Raw genomic sequence first — 17,095 nt, 5'->3', positions numbered from 1 at the left:
CAACCCATGCCAGCCTAGAAAGCAGATGTTAAATGATGACGATGATGATGATGAGGACGACTTTAGACTAATATCAACTACAATTCTGTGTTCAAGCATTCAATACAAAAGCAAGTAATTATTTAATCATTGATTACATATATAAGCACAGGCATGACAGTGTGGTAGGAAGTTTGTTTCACTTGGTTCTGGGTTTAGTCCCACTATGTGGTGCCTTGGGCAAGTGTCTTCTACTCTAGCTTCAGGCCAACCAAAGCCTTATGTTTCGATAAACAAAAACTGAAAGAAACCTGCCATGTGCTTTTGTGTCTGTGTTTGTCCTCTACTTCGGTTTGACAACCGGTGTTGGTTTGTTTATGTCTCCATAGCTTAGCAGACTGATAGAATAAGTACTAGGCTTAGAAACAACAATAGGTCGATTTGTTTAATTAAAATTCTTCAAGGTGGTGCCTCAGCATGGCCACAGTCTAATGACTGAAACAAGTAAAAGATAAAGCTTTTTTTAAAATTTTATTATTTCCTTTGTAGCAATGTAGCTTTCTTTTAATGCTGCAAATAGCTTACAGAACTTATAAGCCAAGGTTTAAACTTTTCCAATTATCCTAGTGGCTTACGCTTAGCTGCTTAGTCCCAAGTACAATATCCATGATAAGCTATGCATCAAGGTTAAAGTTCATATCATGAGAATAAATTGTTTTTCACTAAATAATGTTGTATCTTATTGTTATCACTAAACAATATTTTATAATTTTAATACTAAGAATTACAATTGAATTAAATTTAAATTGAATGCCTCAACAACACAACTTTGTCCTTAACTTTACTCATCATCATCATCGGCGTCCTCCGTCTTCATCATCATCATCATCATCATCATGTGTCAGAGTGGACTGAGTGCTTTTTACGTGGCACAAGCACTAAATTTGGTAAATTACTTATTTGTATCCTGGATTGATTTATAACACTTCCAGATCATTATTAATTAATAGATGTTAATTACATTAGGACAAAATGGAAAATTTTAAATTACAGGCATGGGTGTGTGGTAAGAAGATTGCTTCCCAGACTAATGCCTGAGGGTTGCATCAAGTGGCTTCTAGCGGTGGAAGCCTAAACTACAATGGGCTTGTGCCACAGAGAACATTTCCAGTTACTTTTGGGTACCTCCTCGTATTGATTGATCCTAAAAGAATGAAGCCCATAGTTGACTTCCATTGCATTTGAACCAAGAATGCAGAGAATCAGAACAACTATCACAAAGTATTCTCTGATAACTCTACCGATTTGTCTCTCACTTCAAATTATTTAATTCACTCCTGGATAAATATACATCAACCAAAAGAAAATCGTAAGAAGCTAGAAGACTGAGGTTTGCTGACCTATAATTGTTTATGGCCACAGACTGAATTACTTGAATTCTTCAGCACTATCAACCATCATAATGACGGAATTTCCTTTCTCCAGTTATTTGTCAACAAAAACAGACAGAAGAAAGTTTTGTGGCAAACTTTGCTTCATTTAGGTCAGCCCTCTTGAACTGTTTTTCCCTTCCAGTTCATTGTTTTCTTCTCTCTTTTATGTTGTATTGTTGGTTGCTATTTCCTTCTATCCTATTTTTCATTCATATCATGTTGTCTATTATTTAGCACAGCTCACTATTGATTAAATGATTAATTTACCTGGTTACTAGCATATCCAGATAGTTGAAGCTGGTAACAAATAAAGATGCAAAGACAATAACAATATTCTAAAGAAATAAATATTTAATAACAAATGAACTATGGCTAATAATTACTAAGCATAATGAATTCTCCACTTCAGAAAATGACCGTTTTATGAGAGATCTTTTTGTTAATCTGCAACTGTTTAGCATTTCTTCCACTGATTATTGTTTGTCAGCAAAACTGGTTTCTTGCATGAAATCTTTAAAAAATTTTCTAAGTATGAAAATACTGTAAGTAGTTATATAGAGGGGTTTTAATATTTTTGAAGCATTTAACAGTCAAGCAAAAGTATGAAGTTCAATCACAGTCAGTTTGTACTTTGTTGCACAATTCAGTTGAAATGATAACAAGTCACAGAATCAAGTCAACTATTTTCTGTTTTAGACCTCTGCTCAAGAATTGATATAAACCCTTGAAATTCCAAATCAATAAGTAAATGCTTGTGATGAGTTAAGGTTTTTGTTTTGAACTTGTAACCTTAACTTCCCTACATATCAATTGATTTGATGTGCAATTATCAGCAGATGTCTTATTACTAGATGTTTTTGAACTAGGAACCATTATTTCTAAATTAAGAGAAGTAACATATTCTTAAACTACATTAATTATGGCTGCCTTTACTGAAATATAAATCTAAATAACTTAGTTGTAGTAAATTATTTATGTTTGATGGATATTTGTCCTCATCTTGTTTGTTGATCTATCTATCTTTCCCTCTCTCTCTCTCATAAAACTCTGAGTATGTATGTGAGTTTGTTAAGCAAAACAATTTACATACATACACTGCATACCACTAAACAGTTCATATTGATCTAAAGACAGATTTCTGCTGCTTTTCACCCTAACTGCTTTATTTAGCTTCATCAATAACTAACCACATTACTCTGCTTCATTGTACACACAAAATTTTTTAAGTAATGTTGAAGTTCTACTTCTGTAACCCAATGAATTACAGAAGTTACTGTCAGCAAGAAATGCCAAACAAAGATTCAAGGTTTTTTTAAAGTTGTGAAGACATCCTGGCCTAATATCTACAGCATCACATTATCAATAAGAACAACTGTCATTTTTAATATTTCATTTTTTACAACCACTTTTAAATAGTAGAAAGTAATGTTGAAGCAGAATAAAATCTGATTATTAACATTAAGCAACGAATGTCATGTCTCCTTTTCAAAAAACAACATACCCCAATGGCTACCTTGCAATTTATACAATAAAAGTAGAATGTAGAAGATGGTCCTCAACCAAATGGAGGCATGGTATAACTGAAACACTGGATCTATAGATTTTCTCTGGAATTTGACTATTTGCATGCCATTATTTTGCTTGAATAGGGCTGCACAACAATTAAAGATATCCATTATGAAAATATATTTAGTCTTAATTAATTGGTATTTAGGGTTAAAAAAACCAAATTCACTGATGGAACAAATTTAACAAAATGGCAAATCCCTCTGGTATATAAATATATTTCTACTTGCACACACACACTCTCAGTATAGGGATAGGATTCTTGCTCTTTAGCTTTTGCTGTACTTATTCCACATAATTGATTTATATAAATGTTTTTATTCCATATAATTGATTTCATGTTAAGCTAAAGGGCAATTTTGGTTGCAGTGTTATTAAAAATGTAATCGAGATTTGTTCATTACTAAGTGTACATATTTTGGCAAAATTCCTCCTATAAAGGAATTCTATGGAGAAATGGAAGGTAAAGTTCATCTCACTAATATTTGAAACTAGAATCAAGAGAGATAAAAAAAAAAAAAGTTATGATAGGAGTGTTTTGCTTAGTCTAATTGATATGAGGAGTGACAAATCTACAGTTAGCTTCGATTTCGGATTTTTACCCTAAATACCAAATCTTCATTGTCTGGTGCTCTTTTTTCAGTCATCTCTATTGCACTTATTCATCCAACACAATTTGACTGCAGTATTTTATGTACATCTCTTCACTTTCGTTCCTTCTCTACTCTTTTCTTCTTCTCTACTTGTATGATTTGGGAGCATGATTTAGGGTATTTAGACTGTCTGGCCATGTTGCTTGATTTTCTGAGCCAGACCTTGCTTATCATGTTCTCTTCACTGAAGATCTGGTTGGAGTGCTGGCCTGTTTTGATCAACCACATGCCACATGGTCGCAGCAGATGAGGAGGTATCTTGCAGAGTTGAGGACTGACTGGAACTCAGATAGATGGGTTAGGGTTAGGAGACCTGAGAATATGTCAACAAATGATGAAGGCAGCAGCATGCTGATGCAATGACACATGCACCCACACCTGACCTACATCTGAAATACTCATCGTGTAGATGTGGATGCGAAACACTTTGGGCTACAAAAATCAAATGCTGCCACAAATCTTGCCAAGTAACTTCATGACATGTCTAGCATCATCATCATCATTTAATGTCCGTTTTCCATGCAGAGAAATAGATTTTTACACTTGTAGAAGCATAACAACACATATTAAAAAGATAATAATAGTCATTCTTTCAGCTGTCTGCCTGTAATTTGGCATTTTTCCATTATTCAATTGCAAAAGTGATGGACAGCTATAGGTCTGGGTTTCAATATCAAAGAAAATAAAAAGAACCGTGTTCCTATTCCCAGCTCTCACAAAAAAATTCCCAGAGACAGTGCTGACCTCAAAATAAATAAATAAAAACAAAAAAAAAAATTACCACCAATTTTCAGCATAAAAATTAATGGAACAACCTTGAAATGAGCTGAGAGCTTTAAACATTTGGAAAGCATCATATGGGTAAACGTCAGAGAAATGAATGATTTGATTGCTTCCAGTGGGATCCAATATCTATTGTCAAATAAATGGGTTTTAATAACAGTTAGAACATTCTAGTAGCATACATAGACCAATCTTTATATATGGCTGGGTAATCTGGACATATCAACAAACCGATGTAGAAGTTTATCAAGGGTGCAGTAATGTGGTTCTTTCACTGAATGCTGGAGGTGTCACATTACTTCTCAAGCAGATGATTCTCAGGATCACTCCTGAAGACTAAATACAGTTTGCATTCAAATAATTTTTGTTTCATTGCCATAGTATTGGGAAGTTGTAACAGTTTAAACCTTTGTCAATTTGATTACATATAACAATTTGTCTGTCCTTTTTTTAAAATCCTCACAGCCTTTTCTTTATGAGGAAAACTGTCCTCTGTATAGAGTCACAAATGTTAAAGTAATTAGATCAGTTGAAATCGTCATAAAGGAGCAACAGAATAAATTCACTGGACATCACATGAGAAGACAAAGCATTGATTATGCCAACTGGAAAACTGAAAGGAAAAGAGGGAGAGAAGATACTTAACGGTCTTACTAGCTAGCTAAAATTAAAAAAGAAAAAGTGTCGTGTATACGACACGAGGGAACGAATGTCTATGGTCGCCAGGACCTGTAGCCACGACACGCGAAGAAGTGTAAGGCTGTGGAGTTAAAAAATTTGCCCTATATGTATGTCATCACCCATATTTGTGAGTAACTAATTAGGGAAAGGCTAAATAATAAAACTTTCTCCAGCCAAATTAAAGATGTTTCTAGACAAAAAAAAAAAAAAAAAAAACTCTAACTTTGTAAATTATTTAAAAACATAATTATGGCCAAATTTCTTGTTCTGACCGAAATGTTTGTGGCTAGGGCAACATACAGACGTCCTGTCTTATTTTTGCATGTTGAACAATAGTGTGCTTCAACAATATCGTTGAAAGAAAATACTACAGGAAAACATTCAGCATAATAATTACAATATGGTAGTCTCACACATGTAATATAGTGAACTAAAAAAAAACTTCGATCAACCGATATTAACAAAACTTCCGCTTATACTCTGCAAACAATAAGTGAAGGAAATAATTCCATAAAAATCAATTAACCAAAATTTTGTAACAATAAAAACAATGTAGACTGGATTTAAAATGTTTCGGCCTTATTAGAGCTTCTCAGCATAGCATATTCCGCTAAGTTGTCAAGACGAGGAATGATATTTAAGGATGTGCTAAGATTTTGACTTTTCTGTTGAAATTTTGGTTAATAAGTCAGAAAGGTTAAAATATGTCAATAAAAATATCTGACAATAACAATGAAATATTCGCTGAAAAAGAAAGAACATTCTTCGCAGAAATAAGATTGTTGCCATTTCTGGCGTGTTTTGACAAACAGTTGTCATGGTAACAGCAGGGATGGTGGACAGGAAGTACTTGTGTATGTCTGGTTCACGTCTACGCATGCGCGAAAAGGATCACTTTCATTTGTGGAAGTCACTAACGGAAGTAAGGCTATTAACCTTTGCGCATGACCTTACAGAACTATTCTGAGACAACAATTAAAATGAAAGTGCGAGGTAAATACAGTCGTATACTCCTCTAGACGACTTAACTAAATCTCATTACACTAGATTATTTGCTCTAGACTGAAATACTCAACCAACACAAGATATATTCACTTGTTTTAACGTTCACTTTATAGATTTAATCGATATCATTAAGTCAATCGAAACATTCAAAATTGTAACGGAAAAAAAGAGATTCATATTATCTAAGCAGGATATATGCAATAGATGTATTACCTAGTCTGTTATCTCTTCTAATTTAATGCCTGCATCTCACAGAGAGTGACAATATTACTGATAACACATTTTTAACGAGTCCATTTATTTCCCATTTAGCCATCCGTACTTTTGGTTTTTTCCTCCCAATTTTTACAACAGTTTCCACACGCATGCGCACCACTACCAAGCCATCTTGATTCAATGCAGAAATCTCTTGTCAGGAAATATTTCTCATTGTTTTGTTTATAAATACCGGATTATGGTTTTAAATGAAAGAAGATGACATTTGACGGACCCCAGGATGAATCTAAGGAGTCCAATACAGCCTTACTTGAGCAATTCTCTTGCGATTCGTCAGGAAATACAACGATTTGAAAGTGTCCATCCCAGTATCTATGCCATCTATGACTTGATAGAAGCGATCCAGGATCCGTTAATACAACAACAAGTTCGTGAACATGTTGTTTGTATTGAAGGTTAGTATTACTCTACATTTTCATCATCGCAAATCAAATATATATATATCTAAGTATAAAAGAATATTTGAACAGAATTCGCCCGTCCCCGTTGTATTAAAACATTGTTGTGTAGCTATCACCGCCTTCTCCGCCGCCGCCCTCTTTTCATGTCTCTTTGACACAGAGAAGGAAGGGTTCACGCTTTATTGCAGTTTATTTGGGAGGATTTCGATTAATATTACCCCAAATATAAATAAAATGGTTTTTCGCAACCTTGTAAAATGAAAGCAATTGCGATAATTTTTGTGATGAAAATATTTAAATAAAGAGAAGCCTTGATAATTATATAATTAATATTTTTACAAGAGCAAAATAGCCCCCGATTTTCAAAGGCAACCCCCCCAAAAAAGATCGTGTGACATTCATGCCTTTTCCGGAGGCAAAAGCAATGAAAATGGTGTTGAATGATTTTTAACCAGGAATCGAAACCGAGTTGCATACTCAGCTTCGTAGAGAATTTACGTTTTCTTTACAAGTTTTGTCAATAATAATAATAATTCTACTGATACCGGTCGAGTGGAAGCACCAAATGTCGTTCATTTTGCCAATCTAATGTAACACCTCCCTGGGCCCATCGAAAACAAAATGTCAAACTTGTATGATTTATAGGCAGATTCCTTCCTTGTTGACTCTGATGCTGCATTATATTATTATTATTATTAGTGGGTGTGCAATGTGTACAGATATTACATGATACAAACATGAATTCTATTCCATATTTTATACACTCTGTCTGTCTATATATATATATATATATATAATGTGTGTGTGTGTGTATTCTTATGGATGTGTATTGTAAATTCAGTGATTTTTGTGGTAGAAATATGTCTAAAAATTTCAATTATTTTTGACATCTCGTTTTTAAACAGTTCCTCTATTTTTGACCTGGATGTTTCTTGTCATCGATTTCCATTCTCTTTAAATGCTATTAATCTAATGACTAATTATTATGTGTGACTTTGGATAGCAAAACACCAGCAATATGACGTTTGCTTGTTAAATATTAAATATCAGACATGTGTGAAGTGTCTTATCTTCACATTTCTTCGCTTGCCAATGTCTTTTCTCTTTAAATTGAATTATATATCATCTTCTCAGCAACAAGGAATTCTTTCAGTTGATCCATTCTTTTAAGATACTTCATCGAATTATTCTATGATCTTTTTCTTCCTTGCTTTCATTGTTCGTGATATTGGTAGAAGTAAAGATATTGAGCGAAGGTACATTGTAGATTGAACTTGCGAGGGTTGTCTGCGCAAAACATTAACCACTGACAACTCTCCATTTATCTCTTAAGATTTGCTTATCTTCATACATTTTTATACTCTAAAACGACTCCTTAAATTTGATTTTAAGCAAACGGTTATTTTTCTAATATATCTTTAATTATATTGATATGTATGTAGACTAGATCAGTTTGCTTAATTATATTAAACCAAATTTCATTGTGAAACACCTATGTTCTGCATAAACAGGGATCGATTTACAGCTACCGAAACTGATCCCCCATTTTGAGAATTGCTTCAACCGTTTCTCCCATATCTTTTCCCCGTCTCTCATTCCATTCTATTAGAACTGATTTTATATAATAGCTAATTAGGAAGTGTGCAGAAATCGAATGTATTTTGTCTTCAATTTTTTTATTTCATCAAAACTGCAATAGTAGTCGTTGTAGTTAATATAATGTTTCCGAGATTGAATTCTTCGTAAAATGGCTAGTTTTAATATTCATCCGGCAAGCTTGTAAGGAAATATCCAATAAATAAACTGACCACTGTTCTATCCAACTATACTGCTACTATGACAAGGCCACTTTCTCCTGCTATATCAGCTGATACCGACGTTCGGTCTTGCTCTCCTTCCTGGTGAAATGACTAAATACAGAAGGGAAGCAGAGTAGTAGTAGTCGTAATAGCAGTAGTTGTAGTAGCAGCAGCAGTAATAATATTAGTAGTAGTTGTTGTGGTAGTAGTTATAACAGTAGTAGTAGTGTTGCCGTATGTATGATGACTACAACCGGTGCCTTTCTTCTATCTTGTAGCTCGCATCAGCTAGTTTTACCTACCTACTTCCCTATTACCTACACTAACTCAAAATCTACTAGCGTCGTCTACATTACTACTTCCATCTGACGCACTGTTCTCTCTCTCTCTCTCTCAACAAAATATTTAATTTATGGAAGAACATAGCTTGGATGCCTTGGATTTTCGTCGAATGTAATTTTTATTTGGAGATACTTTAGTCAATTATAATATTAACAGTTCTGTCTCCTCCACAGATTTAACAGTTTACACATACACACACATATATATATATATATATATATATTTATATATATATACTGAAGGAAAACGATGAAGTCTTTTATCCTTATTATTTTAGTATGCATCAATCTACGCGTGTGATTTGTGTATTTTCAAATCCAAGTTAATCCACCCACTCACACACATTTTTTTTGTGCATTCGTTATTTTGGGACTAAAGCTCAATTATTTTGTTATTAACGTTAGTGTGTAGTAGGGGCAAATAACAGTTGATACTATGTAGGAATGTATAATAGTACAAATTCATTCTCCGTGCCTCTTTTCTAATGACTAATATGACCTAATTTTATCCTTTTCTTCGCTTTGCTCATCTTCCTTGCACAATATTTCTTATTGTTTTGCAAAGTTTTCTTGTATGCCATAATCTTTGGCATTATTGGCGAGTTTTAGTTATTTTAAAACTATGCTCGCATCCGCATTTCAGCAACTGCTTTTAGGAAGAAGGCTTTACAAGCATATTTGATATTTAATTAAAGGTTACATACTTTAATGGTACCAAATGTTTCAAAAGTAGAAAATCTCTTTGAATAGGGATATCTGTAAAATAATATACAGTGCAGGTTAGCTATTTAAGGAGCACCTGCTGTGTGAAACATCTGAAGGCGCTTTCAGAATCATTTTCAACTGGAATTGACTTCATGTTTTTTTTTTCTTTTCTGCCGCTTACTCGTATTTTTGGATGTGCAGAATCTGTCATTCTTACAGAAGAAATAGCATTTTTACTTGTTTCAAGCGACATAATTGTTTTGTTAGTATTGAAATTTAATTATAACTCTAGCCATGATGTCACGTATCCCTGCTCTATACTCACAGTTCAGTCTAGCATTGCCGAATAATTTAAAGAGCAGCAGTTAAGCCCCAACGGCTCCCTGAACTCGTGTGTTGTAATTATGAAGCAACTCCAACACACATTATTTATATGTAAGCACAACTAACTTGTCTCTATCAGAGAATTTAACATCGGTAATATGTTATTCTAACGCCACCCTCGGCTCTACATTGATGTAAGGATTCTTATGAATTTCTCTAATGAGATGAGTTTTAGTTAATTTATTGTTTCCTATCATGCAAAAAAAAAAGCAAAATAACTGCGTGCACACACGTCTGTAATGTTGCACATGGTGAGAATTTTTTAGTCATTAAATAAACCAGATTAAAATTCGATCAAAAAGCAAAAAATAAAATAATAATAATAAATAAATGATTTTTTTTCTTCTGATTTTCATTCATTCAGTTAAAATAATTGGAAATGTATCGACATATGCTGCACTTCTCTACATTAACCTATTTAGATTTGTTGATTTGCAATATAGACTTTGGTAAATAAATTATAATCTTTATATTAATTTCTTCTTCTTCTTCTTCTTCTCCTCCTCCTCCTTCTTCTTCTTCTTCTTCCTCCTCCTCGGCCGGCTTTGCCTTTCATCCTTTCGGGATCGATAAATTAAGTACTTATGCCCACAGAAAAGACTATTATTATTATTATCAAAGCGGCAAGTTGGCAGATTCATTACTGTGCCAAATAAAATGCTTGGCGTCATTTTGTCCATTTTTTACTTTCTGAGTTGAAATTCCGCCGAGGTCGTCTTTCATCTTTTCGGCTGAAGAAAATAAGCACCAGTTGAACGCTGTGGTCGAAATTGCAGGCCTTGTGCCAAAAGTTTGAAATCATTATTACTATTTTAATTATTATGGTGGCAAGCTGGCAGAATCGTTAGCACGCCTGGTGAAATGCGTCGTGGCATTTCGTCCGTCCTTACGTTCTGAGTTCAAATTCCGCTGAGGTCAACTTTGCCTTTCATCCTTTCGGAGTCGATGAAATAAGTACAAGTTGAGCACTAGAATCGATGTAAATGACTTATACCTACCCTGAAAAATTTTAAGCATTATGCCGATGGCTGAAAGAATTATTATTATTGTTGAAGTGGCAAGTTAGCAGAATTTTTGGTATATAGGGAAATTTGCCGAGTGGAATTTCTTGTGGCTTTTTACAGTCTGAACTGAATTTTATCAACCCACCAAGGATTGATAAAATAAAGTCCCAGTCAAGTACTGAGCGGAGGTGGGGAAGGGTATATACTCGATTAACCCCTCCCTTCCTTCAAAATTGCTGATCTTATGTCAGAATCAGAATTATTATTAAGGCAGTGAGCTGGGCAGAAACGTTAGTGCACCAGAAAAACGCCTAGCAACATTTCTTCCAACTTACTAAGTTCTAAGTTCACCAATGATGACTTTGCTGTACATCCATTCAGAAAATAAGTACCAGTTGAGCACTGTGATCAGTGTAAATGACTTACACACACACATATATATATATGCATGTATTGGTATATGTATATATATATATACACACACACAAACACACACACATATATATATATATATATATATATATATATGCATGCATATATATACACACACATATATACATACATTAAATGCACAACCAAGACTTACTGATAGTTTCATGCCATCATGATACTTGAACAGGTATATGTATAAAATACTCCATGTATCTTAGAGCAGCCTTTCATGCTCTGTTTATATGTATGTATGAATGTGTGTGTGTGTAGACCCAGGAAGACCTGGGATGAGGTGGTAAAGCATGACCTTCGAACATTAGGCCTCATCGAGGCAATGACTAGTGACCGAGACCTTTGGAGATATGCTGTGCATGAGAAGACCCAACAAGCCAAGTGAGACCATAACCCTTGGCCTTTGCTAGGGGTGTAGCCAGCCCACTTATGCGTACCTTTCCTTCATTGGACACTAAACTCTGCTTGAGAAGACCTGTTGGGGCAAATGAAATCAAAATTGAACCAAATTTGATAACTGGCACCCGTGCCAGTGGAGCGCTAACAGCACCGTCCAAGCATGATCATTGCCAGAGCAGATGTCTGTCTTCTGTGCCGGTGGCATGTAAATAGCACCATTTGAGCGTGATCGTTACCAGTGTCGCCTTGCTGGTACTTGTGCCGGTGGCATGTGAAAAAAAAATTTGAGCGAGGTCGTTGCCAGTGCCGCTGGACTGGCTCCTGTGCAGGTGGCACATAGGAAAAAACCCATTTGAGCATGGCCGTTGCCAGTACCGCCTGATTGGCCCTCGTGTTTGTAGCACATAAAAGCACCCACTACACTCTCAAAGTGGTTGGCGTTAGGAAGGGCATCCAGCTGTAGAAACTCTGCCAGATCAGATTGGAGCCATCTGGTTCGCCAGTCCTCAGTCAAATCGTCCAACCCATGCCAGCATGGAAAGCGGATGATGATGTATGTGTGCATGTATATGCATGTGTGTAGTGTATATATATATATATGAATATCTACCTATCTATCTATCTATATATATATATATAAATAGATATATATATATATATATATATATATATATATATATATAAATAGATATATATGAGTGGTTGGCGTTAGGAAGGGCATCCAGCTGTAGAAACTCTGCCAAATCAGACTGGAGCCTGGTGTTGCCATCCGGTTTCACCAGTCCTCAGTCAAATCGTCCAACCCATGCTAGCATGGAAAGCGGACGTTAAACGATGATGATGATGATGATGATAAATAGATATATATATATATATATATATAAATAGATATATATATATATATATATAAATAGATATATATATATATATAAATAGATATATATATATATATATATAAATAGATATATATATATATATATATAAATAGATATATATATATATATATATAAATAGATATATATATATATATATATATAAATAGATATATATATATATATATATATAAATAGATATATATATATATATAAATATATATATATATATATATATATATAAATAGATATATATATATATATATATATATAAATATATATATATATAAATAGATATATATATATATATAGATATATATATATATATATATATATATATACACATATATAAATATCCATATATATATATATATAAATACACATATAAATATATATATATATATATATATATATATAGGCTCGAAACGTTAAAGATGACAGCTCCGCATGATTGGCATCTGTGCTAGTGGAGCGCTAAGAGCACCATCCGAGCATGAACGTGGCCAAGGCTGCTGTATGGCCCCCGTCCCGGTTGCATGTAAAAATTACCATTCGAGCATTATTATCAGCCTCGCCTTACTGGCACTTGTGCCGGTGGTACATGGAAAACACCATTTGAACATGATTGTTGCCAGTACTGCCTGACTGGCCCTCGTGCCAGTGGCATGTAAAAAGCACCCACTACACTCTCGGAGTTGTTGGTGTTAGGAAGGGTATCCAGCTGTAGAAATTCTGCCAGATCAGATTGGAGCCTGGTGCAGCCTTCTGGTTCGCCAGTCCCCAGTCAAACCGTCCAACCTATGCCAGCATGGAAAGCGGACGTTAAACGATGATGATGATGATATGTTTATGTGTGTGTATATATATATAAAAGAGTAGCAGAACTTGAGGCTGTTCAGCAATGTTACATGAAGAAGATTGCATCAGTGGAACAGCTAAGCTACTGGGAGTGACTGAAAGAGCTTCAACTGTACTCCCTGGAGCAAGGATGGGTACTGAGAGCTATATCAGCCCCTGAACTGGACATCACTACACTATTCCAAAGGTCCTAGTTATCCTATCTAGACTGAGGGCCATATTCTGCAGTAGCTTGTGATTTAAGGACCCACTTCTATTTAATGCCTAGCCAAACATCTGAGGGATCTTCAGGGAGTAGGGGTAGATATTTTCCAGAAACAACTTGACCGCTAGCTATCCAAAGTTCTAGATGAACCTATATCAAGGACCAGAAGCTCAAGAGAGGGCTGCTGTATTGAACTACTTCACCAAAATTCAATCACATAAATTGGCCATTGAAAGGGTGATTATATTGGCTGTGCTCCAGCATGGCCACAGCCTTAAGGCTGAAACATGTAAAAGAAGAATAAAAAGATATGTATATATATCATCATTATTGTTTAACATCTGTTTTCTATGCTGGCATGGGTTGGACGGTTCAACTGGGGTCTGGGAAGCCAGGAGGCTGCCCCGGGCCCCAGTCTTATCTAGTAGTGTTTCTACAGCTGGATGCTCTTCTTAACACCAACCACTCCAAAAGTGTAATGGGTGCTTTTTACATGGCACGGAAGCCAGTCAAGGCAGCACTGGCATCGGTCACGTTTGGATGGTGCTTTTTACGTGCCACCGGCACGGGGATCACAACTACAATTTCTATTTGATATGATGTACTTGACTCAATAGGTCTCCTCAAGCACAGCATGTCGCCCTACGACCCAAGGTACTTTTGAGTGGGTTGATTATGTGACACTGGTGTAGGTTACAGATGTGAACTCACTTTATTTGCTGGATCTTCGCAGTCACAGCATATCTCCAGAAGTCTCGGTCTGGGGGGATGGAGCAAGTAAACTCCTGGCTACATATGTTTCCTAACTACACACATGGATATTAAATGATCATGTTTGTATACATATTTTATAGACAAGCATACACACACACACACAGATATATATATTAAAATGCATAGATCATAGGATATATATATATATATATATATATATATATATATATTTATATATTTATATATATATTTATATATGTATATATAATAGCCATCTGTGTGTGATACTTAATGTATATACACTGTTGGTAGACCTGTCACTACAGTGTTTGTCCTGAGATAACATCTCTTATCGGACTTGTATTAAAACACAAGAAATATCAAAGCCAGATGAGAATCAATCATCTCTGATGCTCCTCAGTTGGCTGGCTTCTCGCAACATCAGTGTAAAATCACACTTGTAGAAGTATGAACTTACCCAACCACTCACCCTACACACACACACACACACACACGAAGCTGACTCACAAAGTGTTGGTTTGCCTGGAGCTATAGCGGACAACATGCAGTAGGACTGAACCTGAAACCATGTGGTTGGGAAGTGAACTTCTTAACAGCCATGCATACATGTGTATTGTGTGTCTCTATATTGCTGGCATGAGTTGGTAATACATGAGTTTGAACATTTCTCTAGTGATGCCTAAATGGGCTCTTAGCATCATAGTATTAAATTCTCATTAGAATTGTATTTTGTATTCTTATTCAACACTTATTACACCACATAAATGCTTTTCTACTCAGGAAGAGCATTCAGAATTAAAGAATCTTTAAGTAGAATTTCACTTCTCTATTTGTTTATGGTCATTCTAGCACAGGATTGTGCAAGATTTATTTTTCCTTAATTTTTTTTTTTTATCATGACTTCACTTTGCATTTCTCATCCTCCTTAATTATATTTGATTTTCATAATTGTTAATGATATTGAATAAATTAGGTGTATCCCTAAGTAGATTTAGACAGTTTCTTCATACATATATACTTTCTTTGACCCCCCCTCTCTTTATCCAAATAAATGATAATTCTTATAGCCAAAGACTTAGATTTTTCCCTTTGATAAACATTTTAATGACCTTTCATACTATTGGTGTAATTTAGTTATTTCACCAGCTGTTTCAAGAAAAAATGCTGATAAAGTGTTGTTAAATTTGTTTAATTTTTAAAACTTTATTTCAGGAACAGCGAACAGCTTACATAGCTGATTCTGTGAGTTCTTGGGAGTGTACAACCAGGATGTAATCTATCTTGACATTGTAGTGTGATTTTAGGATTTTGCACTCTGATATCAAAACTTATTTTTGTAACTGGTTTATATATTTTTCATGACTTTTATTTATCTTACAAAATAAGCTGAAAGAAAAGTCAATTGCTATGACATTTATGCAAGCATTAATTAGGATAGTGTTTTATCAAATGATCCAACTGCAATGTGATGTATTATATTCCAGCTGACCTTATTCAACATGAACATATATTTTTTCCGTCTAATTTGTATAGGAAAAAAAGTAAATTAAGGAAAACATTAAAATCATCTTCTGTAAGCTGTCATGAAATACAATCAAAACTTTTCATTTAGGTTCCAGGGGGAATAGATAGGAAATATAAGTAATTATAAACCATATTTTTTATTTGTGGTGTTTATACATTTTGAAAAAATATACTCAAACAATAAACTTTTTCAGAAATAGCATATATATCTTGAAGCATTTTCTCCTGTTGGAGTTCATTTCTCTGATATATATCATCATCATCATCATTATTTAACATCTCTTTTCCATGCTGGCATGGGTTGGAGAGTTTGACAGGAACTGGTAAGGCCAGGGGCAACACCAGGCTCCATTGTCTGTTCTAGCATGGGTTCTATGGCTGGATGCCTTTCTTAATGCCAACCGCTTCACAGAGTGTCTGCTGGGTGCTTTTTATGTGACACTAGCACTGGTGTCAATTCTTTTGTGGTGGACACGTCTTCTTGGGAACAGTGAGGCACTAGATATCTCCTCAGTCCTTTGTCATCTCTTTCGTAAGGTTGTGCCTTGAGATTGGCCTTCAATACTTTGTCCCGTATATTTCTGAGTTTCTCTCTTTCACAAGTTTCATCCACTTTACATGATCGACACTTCTGTATGCAATTGTCCACATCTGTTCACATCACATGACCAAACCAGTACAGTCTTCTCTCTCTTGTACACTGCATCTAATTCCTCTTACACCTAACTTTCCTCTCGGCACACTAGTGCTCTGTTGCACATGTACACTGACATTGTGCATCCAATGAAGCATACTAACTTCATCACTTCTGCATTCAGGGCTTGTGTCTCACTACCACTTGTAGCATTGCTGTTTGTATTCAGGCATCATACAATCTTTAATTCACCCTGAGAGAGATCTTTGGTTGCCAACAGAGATAAAAGCTCTCTGAATTTTCACCATCCTATTATTCTAGTAATTACACTCCTGGAATACCCACCTGCACAACTAATTAGGCACTTCTAGAGAGCCTCTGGAGCTTTTGAGAAGATCAATTTCCTGTGTATGA

General features: G+C 34.9%; 1 protein-coding gene across 50 annotated transcripts in view; it reads left to right on the top strand.

Moving 5' to 3' along the window:
* Positions 1-6,035: 6,035 nt before the first annotated feature.
* LOC106872489 (centaurin-gamma-1A) overlaps positions 6,036-17,095 on the top strand; it is a 168,006-nt gene continuing 156,946 nt past the window's right edge. For all 50 annotated transcript variants that reach the window (XM_089364620.1, XM_089364597.1, XM_089364618.1 and 47 more), the window contains exon 1: positions 6,036-6,771. In XM_089364620.1, the coding sequence (XP_089220746.1) occupies positions 6,597-6,771 (175 nt within the window). In that variant the 5' untranslated portion in view covers positions 6,036-6,596. The remainder of the gene's footprint in view (positions 6,772-17,095) is intronic.

This window comes from Octopus bimaculoides, chromosome 16, assembly GCF_046866305.1.
Source record: "Octopus bimaculoides isolate indiv1 chromosome 16, ASM4686630v1, whole genome shotgun sequence".
NCBI lineage: Eukaryota > Metazoa > Mollusca > Cephalopoda > Octopoda > Octopodidae > Octopus > Octopus bimaculoides.
The sequence above is the reverse complement of the archived record's forward strand: the minus strand, read 5'-3'. Positions and strand labels throughout refer to the sequence as shown.